This window comes from Mobula hypostoma, chromosome 6 (genome assembly GCF_963921235.1).
Source record: "Mobula hypostoma chromosome 6, sMobHyp1.1, whole genome shotgun sequence".
NCBI lineage: Eukaryota > Metazoa > Chordata > Chondrichthyes > Myliobatiformes > Myliobatidae > Mobula > Mobula hypostoma.
Window position 1 is genome coordinate 133,471,709 of NC_086102.1, and position 24,239 is coordinate 133,495,947.

At 40.5% G+C, this 24,239-nt stretch overlaps 1 protein-coding gene across 1 annotated transcript in view; it reads left to right on the plus strand.

The window, feature by feature from the left end:
• The window catches only part of traf3ip1 (TNF receptor-associated factor 3 interacting protein 1), a 151,190-nt gene that overhangs the window by 119,533 nt on the left and 7,418 nt on the right, over window positions 1–24,239 (plus strand). The window contains exon 14 of the mRNA XM_063051778.1: window positions 23,187–23,410. Coding sequence (XP_062907848.1) covers window positions 23,187–23,410 — 224 coding nt within the window. The remainder of the gene's footprint in view (window positions 1–23,186; window positions 23,411–24,239) is intronic.

Sequence of the window (24,239 nt, forward strand, 5' to 3'; positions counted from 1 at the left end):
TTCTACTGCAGGGACTTGAACACCAAGTTTAGCATTGTGCTTCTCTGTGGGACTAAATGGCCATCAGAGGTATTGTCATTCATATGAGACTTTAAACCAAGGTGCAGTCTGCTTCCTCTGGTAGATGAAAAATAAGCCCTGGGAACATTTCAAGGAGTTATCCCTGGTGTCTTGAACAATGTTTGTTCCTCAAACAGTACCAGAAAATGTTCTTTATTACTTCATTATTTGAAGGAGTTTTCTTTGTGCATTTCTAGTATTTCAGTAGTGATTTCATCTAAGGTACTCCAGTGATTGAAAAATTCTTTGGGGACATCCCAGATCCAAAAGGGTTCAACGTAAATTAATCTTTCTTGAACAGAGGTCAATCCAATTCTCATTTGCATGGATGACATTGAACAACTTCTGTTTAATTTCCATGCACTTTTTCTAGATTAAGTGGGCAGTTATGGACACTCTTATCAGCTCAACCTTTTTACTCTCACCTCTTCTGGATAGAACAAGGATAAAACTCACTTGGTTTTCATTCTCCACTCCACCAGCTCTGCATTCAGTGGATCATCCTTTCCAATAACTGACAGTTCCATGATAACATCACTAGATACAAATTGACCCTCTCCTTTGTCACTACCAGGTCAGTTTTTCAGTTTCTATCAAATACTTCCATCTTGCAGGACTTTCCTAGAGCACCCCAGGTGATTCAATACCTCTCCTAACTCTCCATCTGGTGACTCAAACAGTCATTTGAGGAGAAGCAATGATGCACTTGTACTACTTGCAATCTGTTGCATTTAATGTTTACGATATAATCTTTCCCACATTCATGAAATCACCTGTAGATTGGGTGGCAACTTTATGCAGTGCCCATGTTCATCTGCAGGTGTGATTTTGAGCTTCCATCTTGCCACTTCAGTACTCCTTCCCACACCCTTTCTCTCCTCCTGCGCTGTTACGATGAGGCACAGTGCAAGCTTGAAGAAAACCAAATCTATCTGGGCGCATTACAGCCTTCTGGAGTTAATAATGAATTCTCCCACTTCAGGTGCTCTGTTTCTCTCTCTGCATCAGAACTACTTACTTCTACTCTAAGTCACCCATCTCTCATATTGGCTCAGTATTTGCTCTCCCCATTATTCCAATCTGACCACTGGACAAGTCCTATAGACCTAACATTTGCCACACATTATGGTTTTGTGCTTGTATTACTGCTTCCATTAACCTATTTGACCAGAAGATCACTACAAATTGTCCCGTGACATAGCCTTGCCCTATCAGATATTCCTTTTATCTTAATCAGCTCTTACCCGAGAATGCAAATTTAAAGTAACTTGCTTTTCTCTTTTTCCTAGTTCTGAAGGGCCTTTGACCTGAACGTTAATTCTGTTTCTTTTTCTGGAGATGCTGCAGTCTGACCTGCTAAGGGTTTCCAGAATTATTTTTTTTAAACTTTAAATTAAACAAGAAAACATGTACAAATGAATGGGTCAGGGGTTGACCATTTTGCTTTAAATAAGCTGTTAAAAGAAGCTTAGGAATTCTCTGGGTGAAAACAACTGGTCCTCATTATGAAAAAATGCAACTGAATAAAATCAATCTGCTTTAATGTAGTGGCACCACAGACACTTTTCCAAACAAATTGAACCTATATCCCACTATGGTTATTAATTCTGCTGGAAGTACAATATACTATGTCCTATTTTAGTTTGAATAGTTTGCTGTATTTTATAGCAATAATCTGTTTCCATATACAGCCCTAGATTTCCTTAGTAATGTGAAAAATGTTGGCATTGGGAGGTTTGATGTTTTGACAACATGGGTGAGAATTTCTCTCTTTTTTTTAAAGAGAGATGCTTGTGTGTCTTCTCCAATGTATTACAGAAACATAGAAAAACTATGGCACAATACAGGCCTTTCGGCCCACAATGCTGTGCTGAACATGTACTTACCTTAGCGATTACCTAGGGTTACCCATAGCCCTCTATTTTTCAAAGCTCCATGTACCTTTCCAAAAGTCTATTAAAAGACCCTATTGTATCTGCCTCCACCACTGTCACCGGCAGCCCATTCTACGCACTCACCACTCTCTGTGTAAAAAAAAAACAACAGCTTGCCCCTGACATCTCCTCTGTACCTAATTCCAAGCACCTTAAAACTGTGCCATCTCGTGTCAGCTATTTCAGCCCTGGGAAAAAGCCTCTGACTATCCACATGATCAATTCCTCTCATCATCTTGTACACCTCTATCAGGTCACCTTTCGTCCTCCGCTGCTCCGAGGAGAAAAGGCCAAGTTCACTCAACCTATTCTCATAAGGCATGCTCCCCAATCCAGGCAACATCCTTGTAAATCCCTTCTGCACCCTTTCTATAGTATCCACATCCTTCCTGTAGTGAGGTGACCAGAACTGAGCAGAGTACTCCAAGTGGGGTCTGACCAGGGTTCTATACAGTTGAAACATAACCTCTTGGTTCCTGAACTCAATCCCACGGTTCATGAAGGCCAATATACTGTACGCCTTCTTAACCACACAGTCAGCCTGCACAGCAGCTTTGAGTGTCCTATGGACTTGGACCCCAAGATCCCTCTGATCCTCCTCACTCCTCAATCTTACCATTAATACCATATTCTGCCATCATATTTTGACTAGACTATCCACAACACCCCCAACCTTTGTGTCATCAGCAAATTTACTAACCCATCCCTCTACTTCCTCATCCAGGTCATTTATAAAAATCACGAACTGTAAGGGTCCCAGAACAGATCCCTGAGGCACATCACTAGTCACCGACCTCCATGCAGAATATGACCCATCTACAACCATTCTTTGCCTTCTGTGGGCAAGCCAGTTCTGGATCCACAAAGCAAAGTCCCCTTGGATCCCATGCCTCCTTACTTTCTCAATAAACCTTGCATGGGGTACCTTATCAAATACCTTGCTGAAATCCATATACACTACATCTACCGCTCTACCTTCATCAATGTGTTTAGTCATATCCTCAAAAAATTCAATCAGGCCCGTAAGGCACGACCTGCCTTTGACAAAGCCATGCGGACTATTGTTAATCATATTATGCCTCTCCAAATGTTAATAAATCCTACCTCTCAGGATCTTCTCCATCAACTTACCAACCACTGAAGTAAGACTCACTAATTATCCACTAATGAAAACTAGGGAATGCAGTTTTGTTGACAGTAACAATTCATAGTTCATGAATATCACTGCTTAAGTCTATGACAAGATTACTTGGCAACTAGAAGTATCAAAAGAACCTGATAGCAGGTTGTTAGATGAACACATCTTTGAGATTAGCTAGGGGTTTGATGGAAATGAAAAGGTAATATGATTAAAATTATTCGCAAAAAAAACATTGAGGCTCTATATCCACATTATACTATGTGAATTTATTCCAGTTGTATAAAACATTTAAATTGGGTGGCTTCTATATATCCAGCACAAGTACAAAACATCAATAGGAAGTTCTTGTGCAGTTTGGAAAAGGTGGTATTAAATTAGATAACTAGTGGAAATGTGAATGAATAGTTATTGATTTATAGTAATTTCTTAATAGACTCCTGACTTGTGCTTTTCAATAACCTTTTTGTAGAGTTGCTTAAGTTCTTTTGTCTTCGTGGTGTAGTTTTTGCCAGGACACTGACTCACTAGCAGTTGGACCTTCCAGAAACAGGTGTATTTTTACTACAATCTATTGAAACACCTTGACTGCATGAGAGAGAGGGAGAGGGAGAGAACTGGGTGATGATAATCATTTAAAAAAAAGAAATGGCTGGCTACATTGAAAAATTGATGAATTTGATTACACAGTGGGTAATTGGCTCATGAAACTGAGCTTTTGCAACAGTATTTTGAAGCGAATGAAATGGCCAATGAATGGTGAGTGCTGATTGTGCTCAGTGCTTTGGGTTTAAAGGCATACATCATACAGTTTGCCTTGAAGTTGGCGTAGTTAAACTAAATCATCTAAAGTGTGCTTCCCTGTCATAGTAAAGCAGGAATACTTAGAACCAAAGCCACTGTTGATTGCAGAATGCTTTGGATTTCATAAGGAAAATAATTTAAAAAAAGGGGGGAGTCCATTTCAGCATACATGGCTGAATTGAAGAGATTTGTGCATTTTCAGTTTGGTAATAGGCTTAATGATACACTGAGAGATTATTTAGTCTGTGGAATCTTAAAAGAAACATTCAAAAACAGCTCCTAACTGAAACATAGCTCACATTTAGAAGAGCAGTTGAAATCACTGTTTCAATGGAAACAGCAGACAGAAATGCAGTTGAGTGCAGTCAGGAATTCAAGTAAGCATGAATAAAATTGCAGCTTCTAAACAGAAACCACCCTGGCTAAATTGTTACAATTGTGGCAGGGGCTCACATACATCAGACCAATGCAGATTTAAAAGTGAAACTTATAGAAAATGCAACCAAGTACGGCATATACAAAGAGTATGTCGGGTGGACAAAAATAAATGGACCGTACGAAGAAGAGAAAAAGCTTAAAAAAATCAAATTGTAGTTTCAAGAAGAGCACTAATCTGCATGCTTTTGATGAAAAGTCTGATAATGATGAGAGACACAGGAATGTGTGTTGAGGTTTACAATGTGAACATTAACAATAGACAAGCAATGCAGAAGTGAACAGCAAATTAATTAAAATGAAATTGGACACGTGCTCAGCTGTTTCACTATTCCACAAAATGAGTTTGAATGGCATTTCAAAGATACCAAACTGAAGCCTGTGCAGATATCCAACTAAGAACTTGTATTGGAGAAAAGATAACTCCTGTGGGAATGACATTCGTAACTGAAATACAACAACTATCAAGCCACATTGAGCTTGTTTGTGGTAAAAACAGAAGGACCAGCATTGATGGGGTGTGATTGGCTGAGACAACCACAGCTTGATTGGAGATCCACCCACCATTTGTCAGATCCCCTGCAATGAAGCCAACTGAAAGCGAATTGAGAAAGGCACTGCATGATGCCACAACTATCTCCATGCCGATCACCATAAACCATTGCCCAGCAGAGGACAAATGGGTGTCGGTGCCACCCTCTTTGCCTTGGGGTTGGAAAGCGTATTGGACCATGGGAGGGCTATACTGCTCAGAGAAAGTGTAAAAATGATGAAAACAGTGGTCCAACTACAACAGCTTTTGCAGACAACATAACTGAGAAAGCTCTTGATATGTTAATCTGGCAGTTATTTGCAACATGTTGCTTGGTGTTAAGATGGAAGAGGGTTCGAGGAGCTTCAGGAAAGTTGCAAGTATTCGGCTTTTGTGTGTATAATGAACCAGAATCTACTCTGCCTGCATTAAGGTTATTGCATGAAATTCCAGTGGGAGACAAAAACTGTTTGTAAAAGGTAGATGCAAAGACCAAAGCCCAGCTAGATGAAGGGAAGGCCAAAAAAAAGAGTCAATGGAGTTACAAAAATAGAGGATTCATCAGATGATGTTGTGGATGAGGAAACTAAGAGGAGTGCTCATTATTGTAAAGGGAGCAATAGAAGGATTAACAAGGGAATACTCCAGTGAACTAAATCCACCTTCCCAAGATTAAGATGCACAAACTAGAAGAAGAAAAAAGGGAAAGAAAGGTGGCTACCACTATCAGAACCACTTCCTCCAGTCTCAGTCAACTCCTAAAGCCACCGCAGTGGAGGCCCCAGAATCTGAGATTGTTTCACAGCCAGATCTCACCTGCCAAGCAGAGTGACTTCCCTCGTCAGGAAAGACATTATCCCACAAGAGTAAGAAATCCTTCACAGCAATTACTATAAATCTTTCAAAATTTACTATGTTGTGGATGTCTGTATATGACAGTTGAATTAATATAGTGTGTGCAGTGGAGTAGAATTCTGTATTCAGTTAATGTTTATAGTTAAGTAGGGAGGAGTGTTGTGTATTTCATGTTTCAATAATATTTGAGTGATTTTATGTGTATAGGAATTGTGTACAGAAACATCTGCGCTGAATATGGATTGCGCACTGCCAAATCCAAATGGGAAATGCACGAGAAGCTAGTGGAGAATGACAGAGCTAAGATCCTGTGGGACTTCCAAATATAGACTGATAAGCAGGTACTGGCCAACCAACCAGACATTGTAATACTAGACAAGGACCAAAAGAAAGCAATAGTAACAGATGTCGCAGTCTCAAATGACAGTAACGTCAGGAAGATGAATAGGAGAAGCTGAAGAAATGCCAGGGCTTGAAAGGGCAGATAAAGGATATTGAAGGTTAAAGCCAGAGTAATCCTAGTGGTGATAGGGACACCTTGGAGCTATGACATCTGGACTAGGAGAGTGGCTTCAACAAATCCCAGGAACAACATCTGGGATCGCGGTCCAGAAGAGCACACTACTAGGAACAGCAAGATACTGCACCAAATCCTCAGGCTCCCAGGCCTCTGCGGGAGGACCTGAGACTGAGGGGAAAAATGTATATACACCACTCATAAGGGGTGAGAAAAGGAAAATAAATAAATATATTTAAGCCTCGCTTAAAGTAAACTAAGTTAGACCCACGATTTGGATTCCCATGTCTTCATTGAATTAGTTTAATGTTTTGGACATACAAGACACAACATTTAAAAACCAGCAAGTCTGGGTAGCGGACTGACTCCAGGATGATCAAACCCGATTGTACGTTTCACATGTGTGGTTAATTTTCGCCTCATGGTTACTTGCACATTACCGATGGGTTTCTTGATACACGATAAATAACCATTTGTTTAACCATTTGTACTTTAAAATGTACTTTAGCAACATTCAGGAATTAAATATGCAGCTCTTTAAGTTGCACTTGGTTTATAGACATCTCCCCGAATGTTTACAAATATGTGAATTCCTTTGTGAATGCATTATTGTCTATTCAATTATTAGAAATTATGAATCATGAGGTTACATGAGAATTTCACTGACATTTTAAAAATTCATTCTAGTTTTGTGTGAAATTATTAAGATCTGTGGAACTCTCTGCCCAATGAAGCAGTGGAGGCTACCTCAGTAAATATACTTAAGACAAGGTTGGATAGATTTTTGCATTGTAGGGGAACTAAGGGTAATGGGGAAAAGGCAGATACGTGGAGATGAGTCCATAGCCATATCAGTCATGATTTTATTGAATGGTGGAGCAGGCTTGACAGGCCAGATGGCCTCCTCCTGCTCCTATTTCTTATGTTGCACCATCATGGTAGCACTCAATATTTGACAAGAGATGAAAGTGAAGGGAAATACTGAAATTAATTAGGTTTTAATGTTTTTCTAAACCAGAATTTTTTGTTAACAATCTATATATTGTTTCCAAAGAGATTCCATGGTTATCGTGTATCATACGTGACTCCCTTGTTCATTCAGCCCTCCCCACTGATCTCACTCCTGGTACTTATCCTTGCAAGTAGAACAAGTACTATACCTCCCCTACACCACCTCCCTCACGACCATTCAGGGCCCCAAACAGTCCTTCCAGGTGAGGCGACACATTGCCTGTGAGGCTGTTGGGAGCATATTCTGTGTGGGGTCTCCTGGATGGCCTCCTATATATTGGTGAGACCCGACATAGATTGGGAGACCGCTTCGCCGAGCACCTATGCTCCATCTTTCAGAAAAAGCGAGATCTCCCAGTGGCCACACATTTTAATTCCACTTTCTATTTCCATTCTGGTATGTCAATCCATGGCCTCTTCTACTGTCGCAATGAAGCCACACTCAGGTTGGAGGAACAGTACCTTGTATTCCAACCTGATGGTATGAACGTCGATTTCTCGAACTTCTAGTTTCGTACCCCTCACCCCCCACTTCACGTCCCCATCCCCTTTTCCCTTCACCTTATCTCCTTCCCTACCCATCATCTCCCTCTGGCACTCCTCCCCTCTTGTCCTTCTTCCATGGCCTTCTGTCTTCTCCTTCTCCAGCCCTGTATCTCTTTAACCAATCAACTTGCTAGCTCTTTGCTTCATCCCTCCTCCTCCTGGTTTCACTATCACTTTGTAGTTCTCTCTCTCCTCCCCCACATTTTAAATCTACTCCATCTTTTTTCCCTTCAAGGGTCTCAGTCTGAAGTGCTGACTGTACTTTTTTCCATCGATGCTGCCTGGCCTTCTGAGTTTCTCCAGCATTTTCTGTGTGTTGCTTGGACTTCCAGCATCTGCATATATTCTCTTGTCTGCCTTTAGGATCCCTTGTATATTAGGCTAGGTTTATGATAATATAATATTTTGTTAAGTCTGCTGATTACCAAAATAGTATTGTGAGTGCCCCTTAGTTGTAGTGTGGATGAAATCACTGGAGAGACAGGGTTACTGGTAGATACAAAGCAGCTTCTTTATTCAACAAAACAAGGTACAGCAGGCATCATACGGACAGAGACGCTTTCGGTAGAAAGGTCTGCTAGCCCAGTGTGGGCTCGACGTTTATTTGCTAAACACAAAAGGCAATCCCTATTCACAGTATAAACAGTACATAAACAATACTTTCCTCTGAAGCTACATACAAAACATCACACCTTCTGACTTCATCCTTTCCTCCTGATGCCCGCATGTCTAGCCTGGTATCCACAGCCTTTAGGAATGTAAGTTAAATCCACAATACATTTATTTGGCATTTTACATGCTAACATAGAAGACAATTCGTATCTATGAAGTATAGATAATGCTTTCTTCGAAACTACCTGTAAACTTCATCTCAGAGGCGTCAGCAGCATCTGGTATTCACAGCTTTTAGGAAATACATTGTTACAAATGAACTCAATCCACAGTACTTTGTGTGAAAATGGCTTGGCCACTAGTCTCCTGTTCGACAGAGGGTTGTGGATCTGTGGAATGCTCTGCCTCAGAAGGTAGTGGTTCTCTGGATTCTTTCAAGAAAGAGTTAGATAGAGCTCTTAAAGGTAACTGTGTCAAGGGATATGAGGAGAAGGCAGGAACAGGGTACTGATTGTGGATGATCAGCCATGATCACAGTGAATGGCGGTGCTGGCTCAAAGGGCTGAATGGCCTACTCCTGCACCTATTGTCTATTGTCTATTTAAGTGTAAGTGAATCATCTACCCAAAAACTCACTTTAACACCCTTCACTCAACCCATCAAATGATTTGAATAGCTTACCTTCTAAGGTGAAAGCATAAGCTGTTATTATTGAGGACATGAGGTATTACTGACCTACTGTAAACCAAACTTCGTAACATTTATGTGTTGCAGTTTTGAATGAAATGAATACAGATCACTTTGTATTTGAAAGATGTTGGTCAGTACTGTAAAACTAGGTTTTCTATATTGACCTTTCTTGATGGTGTAGGATATTTGCTAGTGGAGCAGAAAGATAAAGATCAATATCGTTTTGTAATTCTGAACTCCCATATTCATTTATACAGAGTTAATAGTTTTTGGTTTTTATTGGTTTTACCCTCCAATATATTTTTTAAAAAACATGGTTTACAGTTAAACAAAAGGGGGAAAAATGACTGAAAGCACATCTTTCAAAAGTTGAACTTTACTGCAAATTATATACTATAATCAAGCAGTAACAGATATTAAAGGTTTACTCCTAATTTGCAAATTAACTATGTAGAACTTGTTGCAAACAGTAATTACCCCGCAGGTGAAGCAAAGTCACATTATTACGTTGAAAATTTAAATCTTAGGGCAAAAATGAGAGGTATAAGAACAGCGGAAATAACCACTAAAATGCATATACCTTATATATTGAAGCTAAAAATGTGGCTTTTTGTTTGATTTGTAATAAATGATTACATATTATTCGTAGCAAACATTTTAACAGAAAATGATTGGCATTTTTTTCTGTTCACCATGTCTATTTTAAGATGAGTATGACCTGTTTTTAAATTCTGAAGTTCTGTCAACAATCAACTTTTTATATGTTGTAAAAATGTCAGCGCTGCTGCCTCACCTAACTTGTGGGGTGGCAAGTCTTATAGGTGAGATTGAGTGAGTAAGCTGGACATTCACTGTCTGTTTTCTAGGGTTTGGAAGAATGAAAAGTGATAGTGAAACATAAAAAATTCATAGCAGGCTTAACAGGGCGGATGAAGAATGGAATTTTCCGTCTAAAAGAATTTAGAAATTGCTATTAGTCCCAAATTAAGGGTCAGACCATTTAGAACTGAGAGGAGGAAGAATTTCTTCACTCAGAAAGTAATGAATCTTTAGGATTCTATACTTTTGGAGGGCTTTGGGGGCTCAGTAATTGACTTCATTCATATGAAGGTTTATAGATTTCTGGATATTGAAGATGTAAAAGGATGTGGATAGAAAGGAAAATGGTATCTGAGCTAAAAAAAACAGCCATGATTTTGTCTAAAGTAACAATATAGTAACAATTATAAATTTGCATTGTTATATTCAATTGTAACAAATCAATCTTTGGCACAATTGGAGAGTGACCTTACAGTGACCCAAATGCCTTGAACAGTATATTAGCTTCATTTCAGGGAACTTTCACATTGTGGACTAAGGCTACGTCCACACTACACTGGATAATTTTGAAAACAAAGCTTTTTCTCTTCGTTTTGACCCTCTGTCCACACTAAAATGGCGTTTTCATCCTCCGAAAATGGAGATTTTCAGAAACGGTCTTCAGAATGAATAAATCTGAAAACGCCTAATATCCGTTGCAGTGTATACAGGGTAACCGGAGCTTTTTAAAACTGCTGACATGACGTGCCGGAACAGATGGTGACAGTGTGGCATTTCATTGTTTTCTTCTTATTATTATTACTACTTTATTGTCGTCAAACAATTGATACTAGAGTGTACAATCATCACAGCAATATTTGATTCTGTGCTTTGCAGAACCTAACAATTTCAGAACAGACGGCAACGAGACTGAAGCCAGAGGAGTTAGAAGTGTACTCACCAAATACTTTGACCCATAGCTTACTGAATAAATAAGTATTCTCATTTTGCCCTGTTTTCTGTCCTTGCTTGTATGAAGGTGGTTTACCTACTTATGCAAGTACTTCTCTGACAATAGATGCGTAACAGCCTAATGTAACATTGTATGGAAATACAAGATAACACTGATGCAGACATGTTTTATACATTTAACAAGGTGCTTTATTAATGCAACAGAGTTAGTCAGTTTTTCAATGTTCGTCGTCAGCCGGGTCATACTGTCTGTGAACTCCCTGTCGGTTTCCTCCATATGCTCCAGTATTTGTTTTTTTTAGTTTTAAGTCCTCCTGCGCGACAGCCAAGAGCAATTCCTTTTAAGTTTTTCTACTCTGTAACTGGACAAACGCACACCAAGTATACCGTTTCCTCTTCGCTTGTTTTCTGTGTGTCCTGCGCATGCCCAGTAGGAGGAGATTCGCCCAAATATCCGTCTAATATGGACAGAGATATTTCGAAAAACCGTTAGTGTGGACGCCTATCGTTTTTACTCGAAACTGGCGTTTTCAAAATTATCCGGCGTAGTGTGAACGTAGCCTAAAGCATTTTAATACTTGTGTAAAATTACGCTTCTTAAAGGCATCTTGAAGACCAAGTAAACAGAGCTATGAGTAGCTGTTGAGAGAAAATGCCATAGCCTTTCAGGCATTTTTAGTTCTGTGTATTGTCCATTTAACTATGCACCAAAGCAATTTTACACGTTCATTGACACCAACTGCATTTGGCAAAATGCAACTAGATTGGAAGTAATTAAAATTATATCATATCTTTAATCACCTTAACTTCGGAAATCTGTAGTGCCTTATCTGAAGCATTTTTAATTATTCAGAGCTCAGATTCTGATTTTTCAATATTACTTTTACTTCCGTGTAAAAGGGTTTTAGGCAACTACCCTTTTTGTATATTAGATAAATTGCAAGATTCCAACATGCAATTGGTGACTGCATTTATATCTGTTTGTAGAGGTTGCCACTTTACTCCAAAGAGTCAAAGAAGAGTATTATTTAAGTGGTATGAGTTTAACGATTCCAAGAGGGATCTGAGTGTACAAGAAGCAGTCAACAAATATTAAGCAATTAGAAAAGTAAATGGAATGTTGTCTTTGATTTTTCAAGAAAGGTAAATAAAAATCATGGAAGTTTTATTACAACTTTACGGCATTGCCAAGACAATACCTATGGTGTCACATACAATTTGTGGCCCCCTGATTTAAGGAAAGTTGTTCTTGCTTTGGAGCATTGCAAAAAAGATATACTGGACTGATTCCTGAGATAAAGGGGTTGCCATATGAAGAAAGATTAAATAGATTGTGTGTCTCTCTGGACTTCAGGTGATTTATCATATCATAAGTTTTACATAAAAATATATGAATTGGGAGAAGAAGCAGCCTCTTGGCCAATATGCCCTGCTCCATCATTTAATAAGATTATTACTAATCTGACTGTAATCTCAACTGTTACTTCCCCTTTTTGGGTGGTAAATTTTCACTGTTGGATTAACAAATGTCCACTTCTGCCTTAAAAATCTTCAACAAATGTACATTTGCCAATCCTTGAAGTTAATAGAATTACCTAATTAAGTAAGCAACTGCTTATTTTTAAACTCCTATTTCTAGACTCTCCACTTTCCATATCCAGACTATCAAAGCCTATCAGGATATTGCACATTTCAGTCAAGTCCCTTTTCCTCCTCCTCCTCAGTTACATCAGATGTAATTATAGCTTGTCCAAATTTGACAACTTGCCTGTAACAAAAATTAGACCAAATTCTAAGCTTTAGAATGCTTTCCTAAATAAGGTTGCCAATACTGTACACAGTGCTCCAGATGTGGACTCTCCTATGCTCTATAGTCTATAAAATGAAGCACAGCCTTCCTACTTTTGTATTCAATTCCCCCAGCAATAAACTACGAGTTTCTTTTGGTTTTCCTAATTATTTTCTGTACTTTTGTATTTGTCTTCTGCTAGCTCTGCATGACAGCTTGATCTTATGTATCTTAGAACTTTACAGTCTCCCTCCATTTAAAAGGTCTTTTATTTTTCCAGCCAAAATAGTAAATTGCATGTTTTCCCAACTTGTACTCCAGTTGCCAGATCTTTGCCCACTCACTTAACATATCTGTTTTGAAAACTTAACAGGCCAGAGCCAGTGAGGAATTTCCCACTGGTGGGGTGATCTAGAATGAGATATAGTCTCAAGATAAAGAGTCATTTAGGACTTAATTGAGGAGAAATTTCTCTTCTCAGAAGGTTGAAAGTCTTTGGAATTCTCTGCCCTGGAGAGCTACAGATGCTGAGTTATATATATTTAAGGCCGAGAAAGACAATTGGACTGCCAGTGAATTATAGGGATCAAGTAGGAAAGTGTCATTGAACCAGTGATCAAATAAGCCATAATTTTATTGAATGGTAGAGCAAAACTTGAGAGGCCACTTGATGCATATTGCTTCTTACACTTTTGTCTTTGTGAATTACCAATTTTTGCAGTTTTATCGGTCTCTAGTGATTAGAGATTGAGAAAATAGTATCATAACTCATTTCTTGTGGAACTTCCAGAGCTGGCAAAAAAGAACAGATATTCAATTTGTCAGTCACTATTTGTAAAATAAATGTGACAATGTGACAAATGTTCATACTAAATACGGCACTTAGTACACTTTTGCTGCAATCCATATGTTCTATTTGAAGTTACCATTATTTGGAATTACTATCTAAACTGATTTATAATGTGTTGTCATACCATTTGTAAGCCGTCTATCAGCAGGTCTCATATCTTTTTTCTGAATTTTCTTGAAATCAACCTAAGAATTTCAGGACCACTTTTTTTTTATTAAATACTATTCTGTTTCTCCATTGCTAATGTGAGATTGGTCTACATCAGATGAGAGCTTGCAAGCTCAGCAGTGGCTCCTAGGAGGCTAAAGAAGTTTGGCACGTCCCTTTTGACCCTCACCAATTTCTGTCAATGCACTATAGAAAACATCCTATCCCAATGCATCACAGCTTGGTACAGCCATTGCAAACAGAACAGAGTTGTGGACACAGGTCAGCATATCACGGTAACGAACCTTACTTGCCATGGATTCTGTCTACATTTCTTACTGCCTCAGTAAAACAGCCAATATAGTCAAAGACCCCTGCCACTCTGGACACTTGCTTCCCCCCCACCCCCCTCCACTGGGCAGAAGGTAAAATCCTGAAAGTGCGTATTGCCAGGCTCATGGACAGCTTCTATTCTGCTGATAGAAGACCATTGGACAGTTCCCTAGTATGATAGGATGGACTCTTGAGCTCACAATCTACCTTGTTGTGTCCTTGAGCCTTGTTGCACTGCACTTTCTCTGTACTATAACACTTTATTTTGCATTCTGTAAAATTGTTTTACCTAGGACTACCTCAGTGCACTGTTGTTGATGAAATGATCTATGTGGCATGCAAGGCAGGTTTTCACTGTACCTCTGTACATGTGATAATCAATTAATCTGCCAATATTTAATAATATTCAAATAGAATTGATGGCCAATAGATATTTTAGAACTAGTCATGAAGTCATGGTTAATAAATTACAATTACCCTTAAAACTCCAGTTTCTTCTATGGCAAAATTTATTACTGACATGCAGAATTGTCATATTTTACAATGATATATTATAGAAACATAGAAAATAGGTGCAGGAGTAGGCCATTTGGCCCTTCGAGCCTGCACCACCATTCAGTATGATCGTGGCTGATCATCCAACTCAGAACACTGTACCTGCCTTCTTTCCATACCCCCGATCCCTTTAGCCACAAGGGCCATATCTAACTCCCTCTTAAATATAGCCAATGAGCTGGCCTCAACTGTTTCCTGTGACAGAGAATTCCACAGATTCACCACCCTCTGTGTGAAGAAGTTTTTCCTCATCTCAGTCCTAAAAGGCTTCCCCTTTATCCTTAAACTGTGACCCCTCGTTTTGGACTTCCCCAACATCGGGAACAATCTTCCTGCATCTAGCCTGTCCAATCCCTTTAGGATTTTACACGTTTAAAGTAAATTTATTATCAAAGTACCTATGTCACCATATAACCCTGAGATTCATTTTCTCGTGGATATACTCAATAAATCCACAATAGAATAATAACCATTACAGAATCAATGAAAGACAGCACCAACTTGGGTGTTCATCCTGCATGCAAAAAAATGTGCAAATGCAAAAAAAAGCAATAAATATTGAAAACATGAGGTGAAGGGTCCTTGAAAGCGAGTCCATAGGTTGTGGGAGCATTTCAATAATGGGCCAAGTGAAGTTATCCCATTTGGTTCAAGAGCCTAATGGTTGAGGGGTAATAACTGTTCCCGAACCTGGTGACGTGTGTCCTGAGGCTTCTGTACCACCACCCTGAAGGCAGCAGCAAGAAGAGAGCGTGTCTTAGGTGGTAGGGGTGCCTGATGATGGACGTTGCTTTCTTGCAACGACCTTTCATGTAGATGTTATCAGTGGTGGGGAGGGCTTTACCTGTGATGGGCTGGGCTGTATTCACTACTTTTTATAGATTTTTCCATTCAAGGACATTGGTGTTTCCATACCAGGTTGTGATGCAGCCAGTTAATATACTCTCCAGTACATCTATGGAAGTATGTCAAAATTTTAGATGTCATGCCAAATCTTCACAAACTCCTAAGGAAATAGAGGTGCTGCTATGCCTTCTTCATAATTGCACTTAAATGCTGGGCCCAGTATAGGTCCTTTAAAATAATAACACTGAGGAATTTAAAGTTGCTGACTCTCTCCACCTCTCCTCCTCCAGTGAGGACTGGCTCAAGGACCTCTGGTTTCCTTCTCCTGAAGTCAATAATCAGCTCCTTGGTCTTGCTGACATTGAGTAAGAGGTTGTTGTTATGGCACCACTCAGCCAGATTTTCAATCTCTCTCCTATATGTTAATCAATAATTGGAAGAAACTTTACCACACTATCAAAAACCCTTATTTATCTATATTGATTACTTTATTGCATTTTAATAATGAAATGTTTATGTGAATTTTAATATTAAGAAAACTGGGTCACTTTCATACATTTTCTTTGAAATAATTTTCTGTTAGCCACCTGCCACCTATGGGAACAGTGTTTTTCTCATTTGATGAGGTAATGGGGAAATCAGACTGTTTCTACGGCATTGAGCATAAATATTTTTCTTGGTGCTTTGTGAAAGATAATAAAAATATTGGAATCCAGGGTTTGTAGGCCATAGTGGAGCGTATAAATGATTGAGTTATTGCTATTCAGATGGGACAGTGGTGGTTTAAGGAGGCGGTATAGACTAGGAATAAATTGTCTGAATTATTACTATTCCCTTGTTATAAGAAGGAGATGTACTGTGATTTATTTTTACAGGGTGTCTGTCCTTGGAATTCCGTGCAAAAAGCCACCCACACACTCCCTGTACACGTTGACTGCTTCACAGCTATTCCATATATTTGTATAAAAATGAGGAAAGAAATACTGTACCACTGAACTGAAATGCTTATAAAATTGACAGAAAGCAAGTAAACTTCAGTCTGGATTCTGTCTGTAATGCTATTTGTTTCATTTTTTTTGATACAAATGTTTGTCTTGGTGGTAATGGACAGGAGGTAGCTGTAGGACAGGGTGCACTTGGCAGGTTTCCCCAGGGTATACAAACACAGCTGTGAAAACAGTATGGGGCTTGTGGAGGAAACAGAGCCAAAGGGAGGAATAGGCTTACGGGAGGTGGGGGATGGGAGAGCCAAATGACATGACTTGGCACAAACAGTTCCCACAAGGCAGCTCAACCTCAAATATTAGCTGTCTGTTTACAAAGATCTTTTTGATGGTGCTGATTGATATCATAAAAATTGTCACATAATATTCTCCTTAGAGTTTGTTTGATATCAGAATGATTAAACAAAACATTCTCAAACAAACATAAAATGTTGTAGGAGCGCAGCAGGCCAGGCAGCATCTGTGGGGAAAAAAAAGTACAGTTGACGTTTTGGGTCAAGATCCTTCAGCTAAACATTCTGTTGACCTTGATAAGCTTGAGAAGGGAAAAGAGAACCCTCAAAGGCTTGCTACTTTCCATAATGAAATCAAATGTTCAATTGAAGCCCAACACTAACATGGCATTGTTCGTAAGTGGCAAGTTGTAAACCATTTGCTGTTGAAGTCATTTGGATCATTTGTTGAAGAAAGAGTATTTTAATTTGGTGATTCAGTGTATATTGTGTCCATAATCTCAAGTTTTGGGGTTTGAGGCATACTGGCAAGAACAGAAGCTGTTACCCATTAGAAAGTGGTGATGCGACATTGCTATCATTCTTCTGAAGGTACTCCCTCAGTTCTGTTGAATTTTGGCCCAGTAATGAAGGAAAAACTTTAAATTTTCCATTTAAAATGATGTGTAGTGTTGGGTAGAGGGAGGGACCGATATAGTAGAACTGCAGGTAGTGGTGTTCCTCTGTGCCTGTTGTTCTTGTCCTTGGTGGTGGGGGTCATAGTATGAAATACAGTATTTTAGCTGATGTTTAAATAGCTAAACATTCTATATAGCTTTATTAAATTATCCTCTGAGGGCAGATGAAGGTTCCATAAGTATCTTTAATGATGTCAATTGCCCACAAGTAAGTGCAAAAGACAAGGCTCAAGTGCCAAGTAGGTGATCTATTTTGGCCAGACCTTGTAGTTTCCCTGTCACAAAAGTTCATCTTCAGCCAATTTGATTCAAAGTGTTTGGTAAATGTACTGGATACAAAAAAAAAGTGTCAATGGAACAGCTGCAGGTCTGGGTTAGAACTGAGAATTATAAAGAAACACCTACTAAGGTAAACAACAGGAATTCTGCAGATGCTGGAAATTCAAGCAACACACATCAAAGTTGCTGGTGAACGCAGCAGGCCAGGCAGCATCTATAGGAAGAGGCGCAGTCGACGTTTCAGGCCGAGACCCTTCGTCAGGACTAACTGAAGGAAGAGTGAGTAAGGGATTTGAAAGTTGGAGGGGGAGGGGGAGATCCAAAATGATAGGAGAAGACAGGAGGGGGAGGGATAGAGCCGAGAGCTGGACAGGTGATTGGCAAAAGGGATACGAGAGGATCATGGGACAGGAGGTCCGGGAAGAGAGACAAGGAGGGGGGGACCCAGAGGATGGTCAAGAAGTATATTCAGAGGGACAGAGGGCGAAAAAGGAGAGTGAGAGAAAGAATGTGTGTATAAAAATAAGTAATAGATGGGGTACGAGGGGGAGGTGGGGCATTAGCGGAAGTTAGAGAAGTCGATGTTCATGCCATCAGGTTGGAGGGTACCCAGACGGAATATAAGGTGTTGTTCCTCCAACCTGAGTGTGCCGTCATCTTTACAGTAGAGGAGGCCGTGGATAGACATGTCAGAATGGGAATGGGATGTGGAATTAAAATGTGTGGCCACTGGGAGATCCTGCTTTCTCTGGCGGACAGAGCGTAGGTGTTCAGCAAAGCGGTCTCCCAGTCTGCGTCGGGTCTCGCCAATATATAAAAGGCCACATCGGGAGCTCCGGACGCAGTATATCACCCCAGCCGACTCACAGGTGAAGTGTTGCCTCACCTGGAAGGACTGTTTGGGGCCCTGAATGGTGGTAAGGGAGGAAGTGTAAGGGCATGTGTAGCACTTGTTCCGCTTACATGGATAAGTGCTAGGAGGGAGATCAGTGGGGAGGGATGGGGGGGACGAATGGACAAGGGAGTTGCGTAGGGAGCGATCCCTGCGGAATGCAGAGAGAGTGGGGGAGGGAAAGATGTGCTTAGTGGTGGGATCCCGTTGGAGGTGGCGGAAGTTACGGAGAATAGTATGTTGGACCCGGAGGCTGGTGAGGTGGTGGGTGAGGACCAGGGGAACCCTATTCCTAGTGGGGTGGCGGGAGGATGGAGTGAGAGCAGATGTACATGAAATGGGGGAGATGCGTTTAAGAGCAGAGTTGATAGTGGAGGAAGGGAAGCCCCTTTCTTTAAAAAAGGAAGACATCTCCCTCGTCCTGGAATGAAAAGCCTCATCCTGAGAGCAGATGCGGTGGAGACGGAGGAATTGCGAGAAGAGGATGGCGTTTTTGCAAGAGACAGGGTGAGAAGAGGAATAGTCCAGATAGCTGTGAGAGTCAGTAGGCTTATAGTAGACATCAGTGGATAAGCTGTCTCCAGAGACAGAGACAGAAAGATCTAGAAAGGGGAGGGAGGTGTCGGAAATGGACCAGGTAAACTTGAGGGCAGGGTGAAAGTTGGAGGCAAAGTCAATAAAGTCAACAAGCTCTGCATGCGTGCAGGAAGCAGCGCCAATGTAGTCGTCGATGTAGCGAAGAAAAAGTGGGGGACAGGTACCAGAATAGGCACGGAACATAGATTGTTCCACAAAGCCAACAAAAAGGCAGGCATACCTAGGACCCATACGGGTACCTCGACATGGTTTTATCCCCCCTCGTTCAATCCCTTCCTACCTATGTTCGTGACACTTCTCACGCTCTTAAACTTTTCGATGATTTTAAGTTCTCTGGCACCCACCGCTTTATTTTCACCATGGATGTCCAGTCCCTATATACTTCCATCCCCCATCAGGAAGGTCTCAAAGCTCTACGCTTCTTTTTGGATTCCAGACCTAATCAGTTCCCCTCTACCACCACTCTGCTCCGTCTAGCGGAATTAGTCCTTACTCTTAATAATTTCTCCTTTGGCTCCTCCCACTTCCTCCAAACTAAAGGTGTAGCTATGGGCACCTAGCTCCTGGCACTTATCCATGTAAGCAGAACAAGTGCTACACATGCCCTTACACTTCCTCCCTTACCACCATTCAGGGCCCCAAACAGTCCTTCCAGGTGAGGCAACACTTCACCTGTGAGTCGGCTGGGGTGATATACTGCGTCCGGAGCTCCCGATGTGGCCTTTTATATATTGGCGAGACCCGACGCAGGCTGGGAAACGGTTTCGCTGAACACCTACACTCTGTTTGCCAGAGAAAGCAGGGTCTCCCAGTGGCCACACATTTTAATTCCACATCCCATTCCCATTCTGACATGTCTATCCACGGCCTCCTCTACTGTAAAGATGAAGGCACACTCAGGTTGGAGGAACAACACCTCATATTCCGACTGGGTAGCCTCCAACCTGATGGCATGAACATCGACTTCTCTAACTTCCGCTAATGCCCCACCTCCCCCTCGTACCCCATCTGTTACTTATTTTTATACACACATTCTTTCTCTCACTCTCCTTTTTCTCCCTCTGTCCCTCTGAAAATACCCCTTGCCCATCCTCTGGGTCCCCCCCCCCATCTTTCTTCCTGGACCTCCTGTCCCATGATCTTCTCGTATCCCTTTTGCCTATCACCTGTCCAGCTCTTGGCTCCATCCCTCCCCCTCCTGTCTTCTCCTATCATTTTGGATCTCCCCCTCCCCCTCCAACTTTCAAATCCCTTACTCACTCTTCCTTCAGTTAGTCCTGACGAAGGGTCTCGGCCTGAAACGTCGACTGCACCTCTTCCTAGAGATGCTGCCTGGCCTGCTGCGTTCACCAGCAACTTTTATGTGTGTTACCTACTAAGGTAAGATGTGTATAAAATTATGCAGAGCCTAGCGGAGAGAAGTAGTTTAAAAGGACAGTAAAATCTGTCTCTCTCTCATGTGTAGTGGAGAGTATATTGACTGACTGTAGCACAGCCTTGAATGGAAGCAGCAATGTCCTTGAACAGAAAATCCAACAAAAAGTAGTGGATATGGTTGAGTCCTTCACTTTGGAAAGCAGGATCCATCATCAGGGACCCCCACACCTAGGACATGCTCTCTTCTCTTTGCTGCCATCAGGAAGAAGGTACGGGGGCAGTAGGGCTCGTACCACCAGGTTCAGGAATAATTATTTCCCCTCAACCATCGGGCTCTTGTACCAAAGTGGATAACATCTCAAACTTCCAGTAATTGTCTTCCTCCCTTCTCCTTCTCTATTTCCCCATTCCCATTTCTCTTTTTCACCTTAACTGCTTACTTGCCCATCACTTCCCTCTGGTGCTCCTCCCCTTCCCTTTCTTCCATTCCCTTCTGTCCTCTCCTATCAAATTCCCCCTTCTCCAGCCCATTATCTTTTTCACCAATAGACTTCCCAGCTCTTTACTTCACCCTCCTCCTCTCCGGGTTTCACCTATTACCTACTACCTTGTACTTCTTCCTCCCCTTTCTTCATCTTTTTACTCTGACTTCTCATCTTTTTCCCCCAGTCGTGCCGAAGGGTCTTGGCCCGAAACGTCGACTGTTTAGTCTCTTTCATCGATGCTGCCTGGCCTGCTGAATTCCTCCAGCATTTTGTGTGTATAACTCTTCTCAACTTCACGACCCATCTTTGAAATGTTCCCACAACCTATGGACTTACTTTCAAGGACTCTTAATTTCATGTTCTTGATATTCAATAGGTACATTTAATGTCAGAGAAATGTCTACAATATACATCCTGAAATTCTTTCTCTTCACAAACATCCACAAAAACAGAAGAGTGCCCCAAATAATGAATGACTGTTAAATATTAGAACTCCAAAGGTCTCCCCCCTCTCTCACACAAGCCACAGCAAGGCAATGACGCCCCCCACCCAAGCAAAAAAAAAAGCATCGGCGCCCTCCACTGAGCACTCAACCGTGCAGCAAAGCATCAATAAAGACACAGATTTGCAGTGCCCCAAAGACTATTTCTTCACCCGGTTATTGGACGTACCACTGTGTGTGTGTGTATGTGTGTCTCTGTCTCTCTCAAGGAAAAAGAGGTGTCCCCGTTTCACAGCAAAAGGGGAGACATAACAAACAACTTTTTGATTTATGATGTTAAAGGTCTGTTGCGTTACTTTTTCTGAGCTCTGTGCCCAGAGAATTGGCCCTGTGGTGAGGTCTCTGGATACACAGCCAGCAGCTAACCCACTGCTCCTGATGTTCCATGTTTTCCTGCAACGCCTCAGTGAGGGGCACCAGCCTTAAATCAACCCATCTGCAGAGCCATGAAAATCGAGCACCCTGAAGGCACACTGATCTTCCAGGCCGTGTCCTTGGGATATCAAAAAGTGGCTGGTCGTGAGGCCCTGAGAGCAGGTCCCATTCCTGCAAAGAACCAAAGTCAGAGTGTAATTCCAGGTCAGGGTCTTCAAAACAACCTTGAAAAGGAAAAAAAGAGATCAAATATATTTATTGCTTATTGATTTTTTTTATGCATTAACATAGTTTGTTATCTTTTGCTTGTTGGTTGAATGCTCAAGTTAGCGTGGTCTTTCATTGATTCTATTGTGGTTATTCAAGTTTGGATTTATTGAGTATGCCTGCAAGAAAATGAATCTCAGGGTTGTATATGGTGACATATATGTACTTTGATAATAAATTTACTATGAAGTTTGTTTTTCCTTTTGTTTTCATAAAGATATGTACTACGATTTCACATTTTAGTTTAAGTGCTATACCTGAAGAAGTGTTATTTTCTCTTGATTTGTATTATCAATATATTTTAGTAAGCTGATATTCTTGAATAAACAAGTAATGTGATTGGCTTTGTTCCACCTATATTGATTAAATTGTTTATGCTGCAAATCCATTAGAGTTGGTGAATTGGCAGATCAACTTATTTCTTGATTCAGTTAAATATTGAATTAACAAAAAAAACTTTCCATTTAACCAATGCAAAAGAAAAAAATTGTTGCCAGGCTTCATTTATATTTACGTACGAGGGGTGATTGATAAGTTCGTGGCCTAAGGTAGGAGGAGTCAATTTTAGAAAACCTAGCACATTTATTTTTCCTGCATTTACACACTGAGTCCAGTGGTCATGGAGCATATCCTTCTTTGTAGAAGTTGGCATCTTGGACCTCCAGAAATGGTCCACAATAGTGGTGATTGATAAGTTTGTGGCCTAAGGTAGAAGGAGATGAGTTATTAACTTCAAACTTACTGCATTTTCACTCAAAGAGTTGAACTGCGTGTGCATGTAACGAGAGCTGTATAACTCATCTCCTTCTACCTTCGGCCACGAACTTGTCAACCACCCCTCGTATGCTGGAATATTTGTGCATTGCCAGCACTTGCTATTTTTAACATTGTGTGTAATTCTGAGAAGTAATTGGTAAATGGCATTGCTTTTTTGGCAAAATCATAAATGAAATAGAGAATTAAATAAATTTATTATATTCAGATTACATTCTCTTACTGTATCTAAATACTAGTAGTAATATGGAATCCAGCTTCTGAATTTCTTTAACATTGACACAAAATTATTTTAACAGGAGAAAACCATCATCTCTGAAACAGCGAGAAGGAAGGAGAAGGAGCTAGTAACAAAGGAAATACAAAAGCTACGAACATCCATCCAGACCCTGTGCCGCAGTGCCTTGCCTCTTGGAAAGATAATGGACTACATACAAGAAGATATGGATTCCATGCAAAATGAGTTATCAATGTGGCGCAAGGAAAACAAAAAGCATGCAGAAACTCTCCTGAAAGAACAAAGGTTAGGAACTGCAGAAACACTGAATACATGTGTACATAGAAGTGTTGAATTGTTTTAATGATATAGATTAGTGGGTAAGTGCTTTAGAAGAAGCAACATATCTTGGATAAAGCAACATAGGGTAAAGGAGCTGAAAAGCAAATATATTTTTGTTAAAAGAAAATTCTCAGTTATTCTCAATTCACTCATTTCACATAATGGACTAATTAAACATAATATATTTTGTAAAGAAGAAGATAAAATATGAACAAAAACTTCGGTATGTATACTGGTGGTGGTTCAGCCCTGAAATCCATAGTAATTATCAGCTTTACATTCAATGATTTATTATTAATAGTGTGAAAAATATCTTTGCTAAATATAGGGTTATGTTGGCTAAGGTTCAAAGTAATTTATTATCAAAGTATATAGTTATTTTCTTGCGGGCATTCACAGTAAACGCAAAGAAATACAATAGACTCAATGAAAGACTGCCCCAATAGGAGGGACAAACAACCGATGTGTAAAAGACAGCAATCAGTGCAAATATAAAAGAAAAAATAATAAATGCGAGCAATAAATATTGAGGACATGAAGTGAAGAGTCCTTGAAAGTGAGTCCATGGGTTTGGGAACATTTCAGTGATTGTCTGAGTGAAGTTATCCCCTCTGGTTCAAGAGACTGCTGGTTGATTGGTAATAACTGTTCCTGAACTTGGTGGTTGGCCAAAGTTAGCCAAAATCAGATTTAAAGTGCTGTAAGGTGTTTTGCATCCTACAGTTATCAGGGTTGCTGTGTGGCGTCTGGTGGGATAGCAAACTGGCCGTAATTCTCATGGCATTCACAGCAC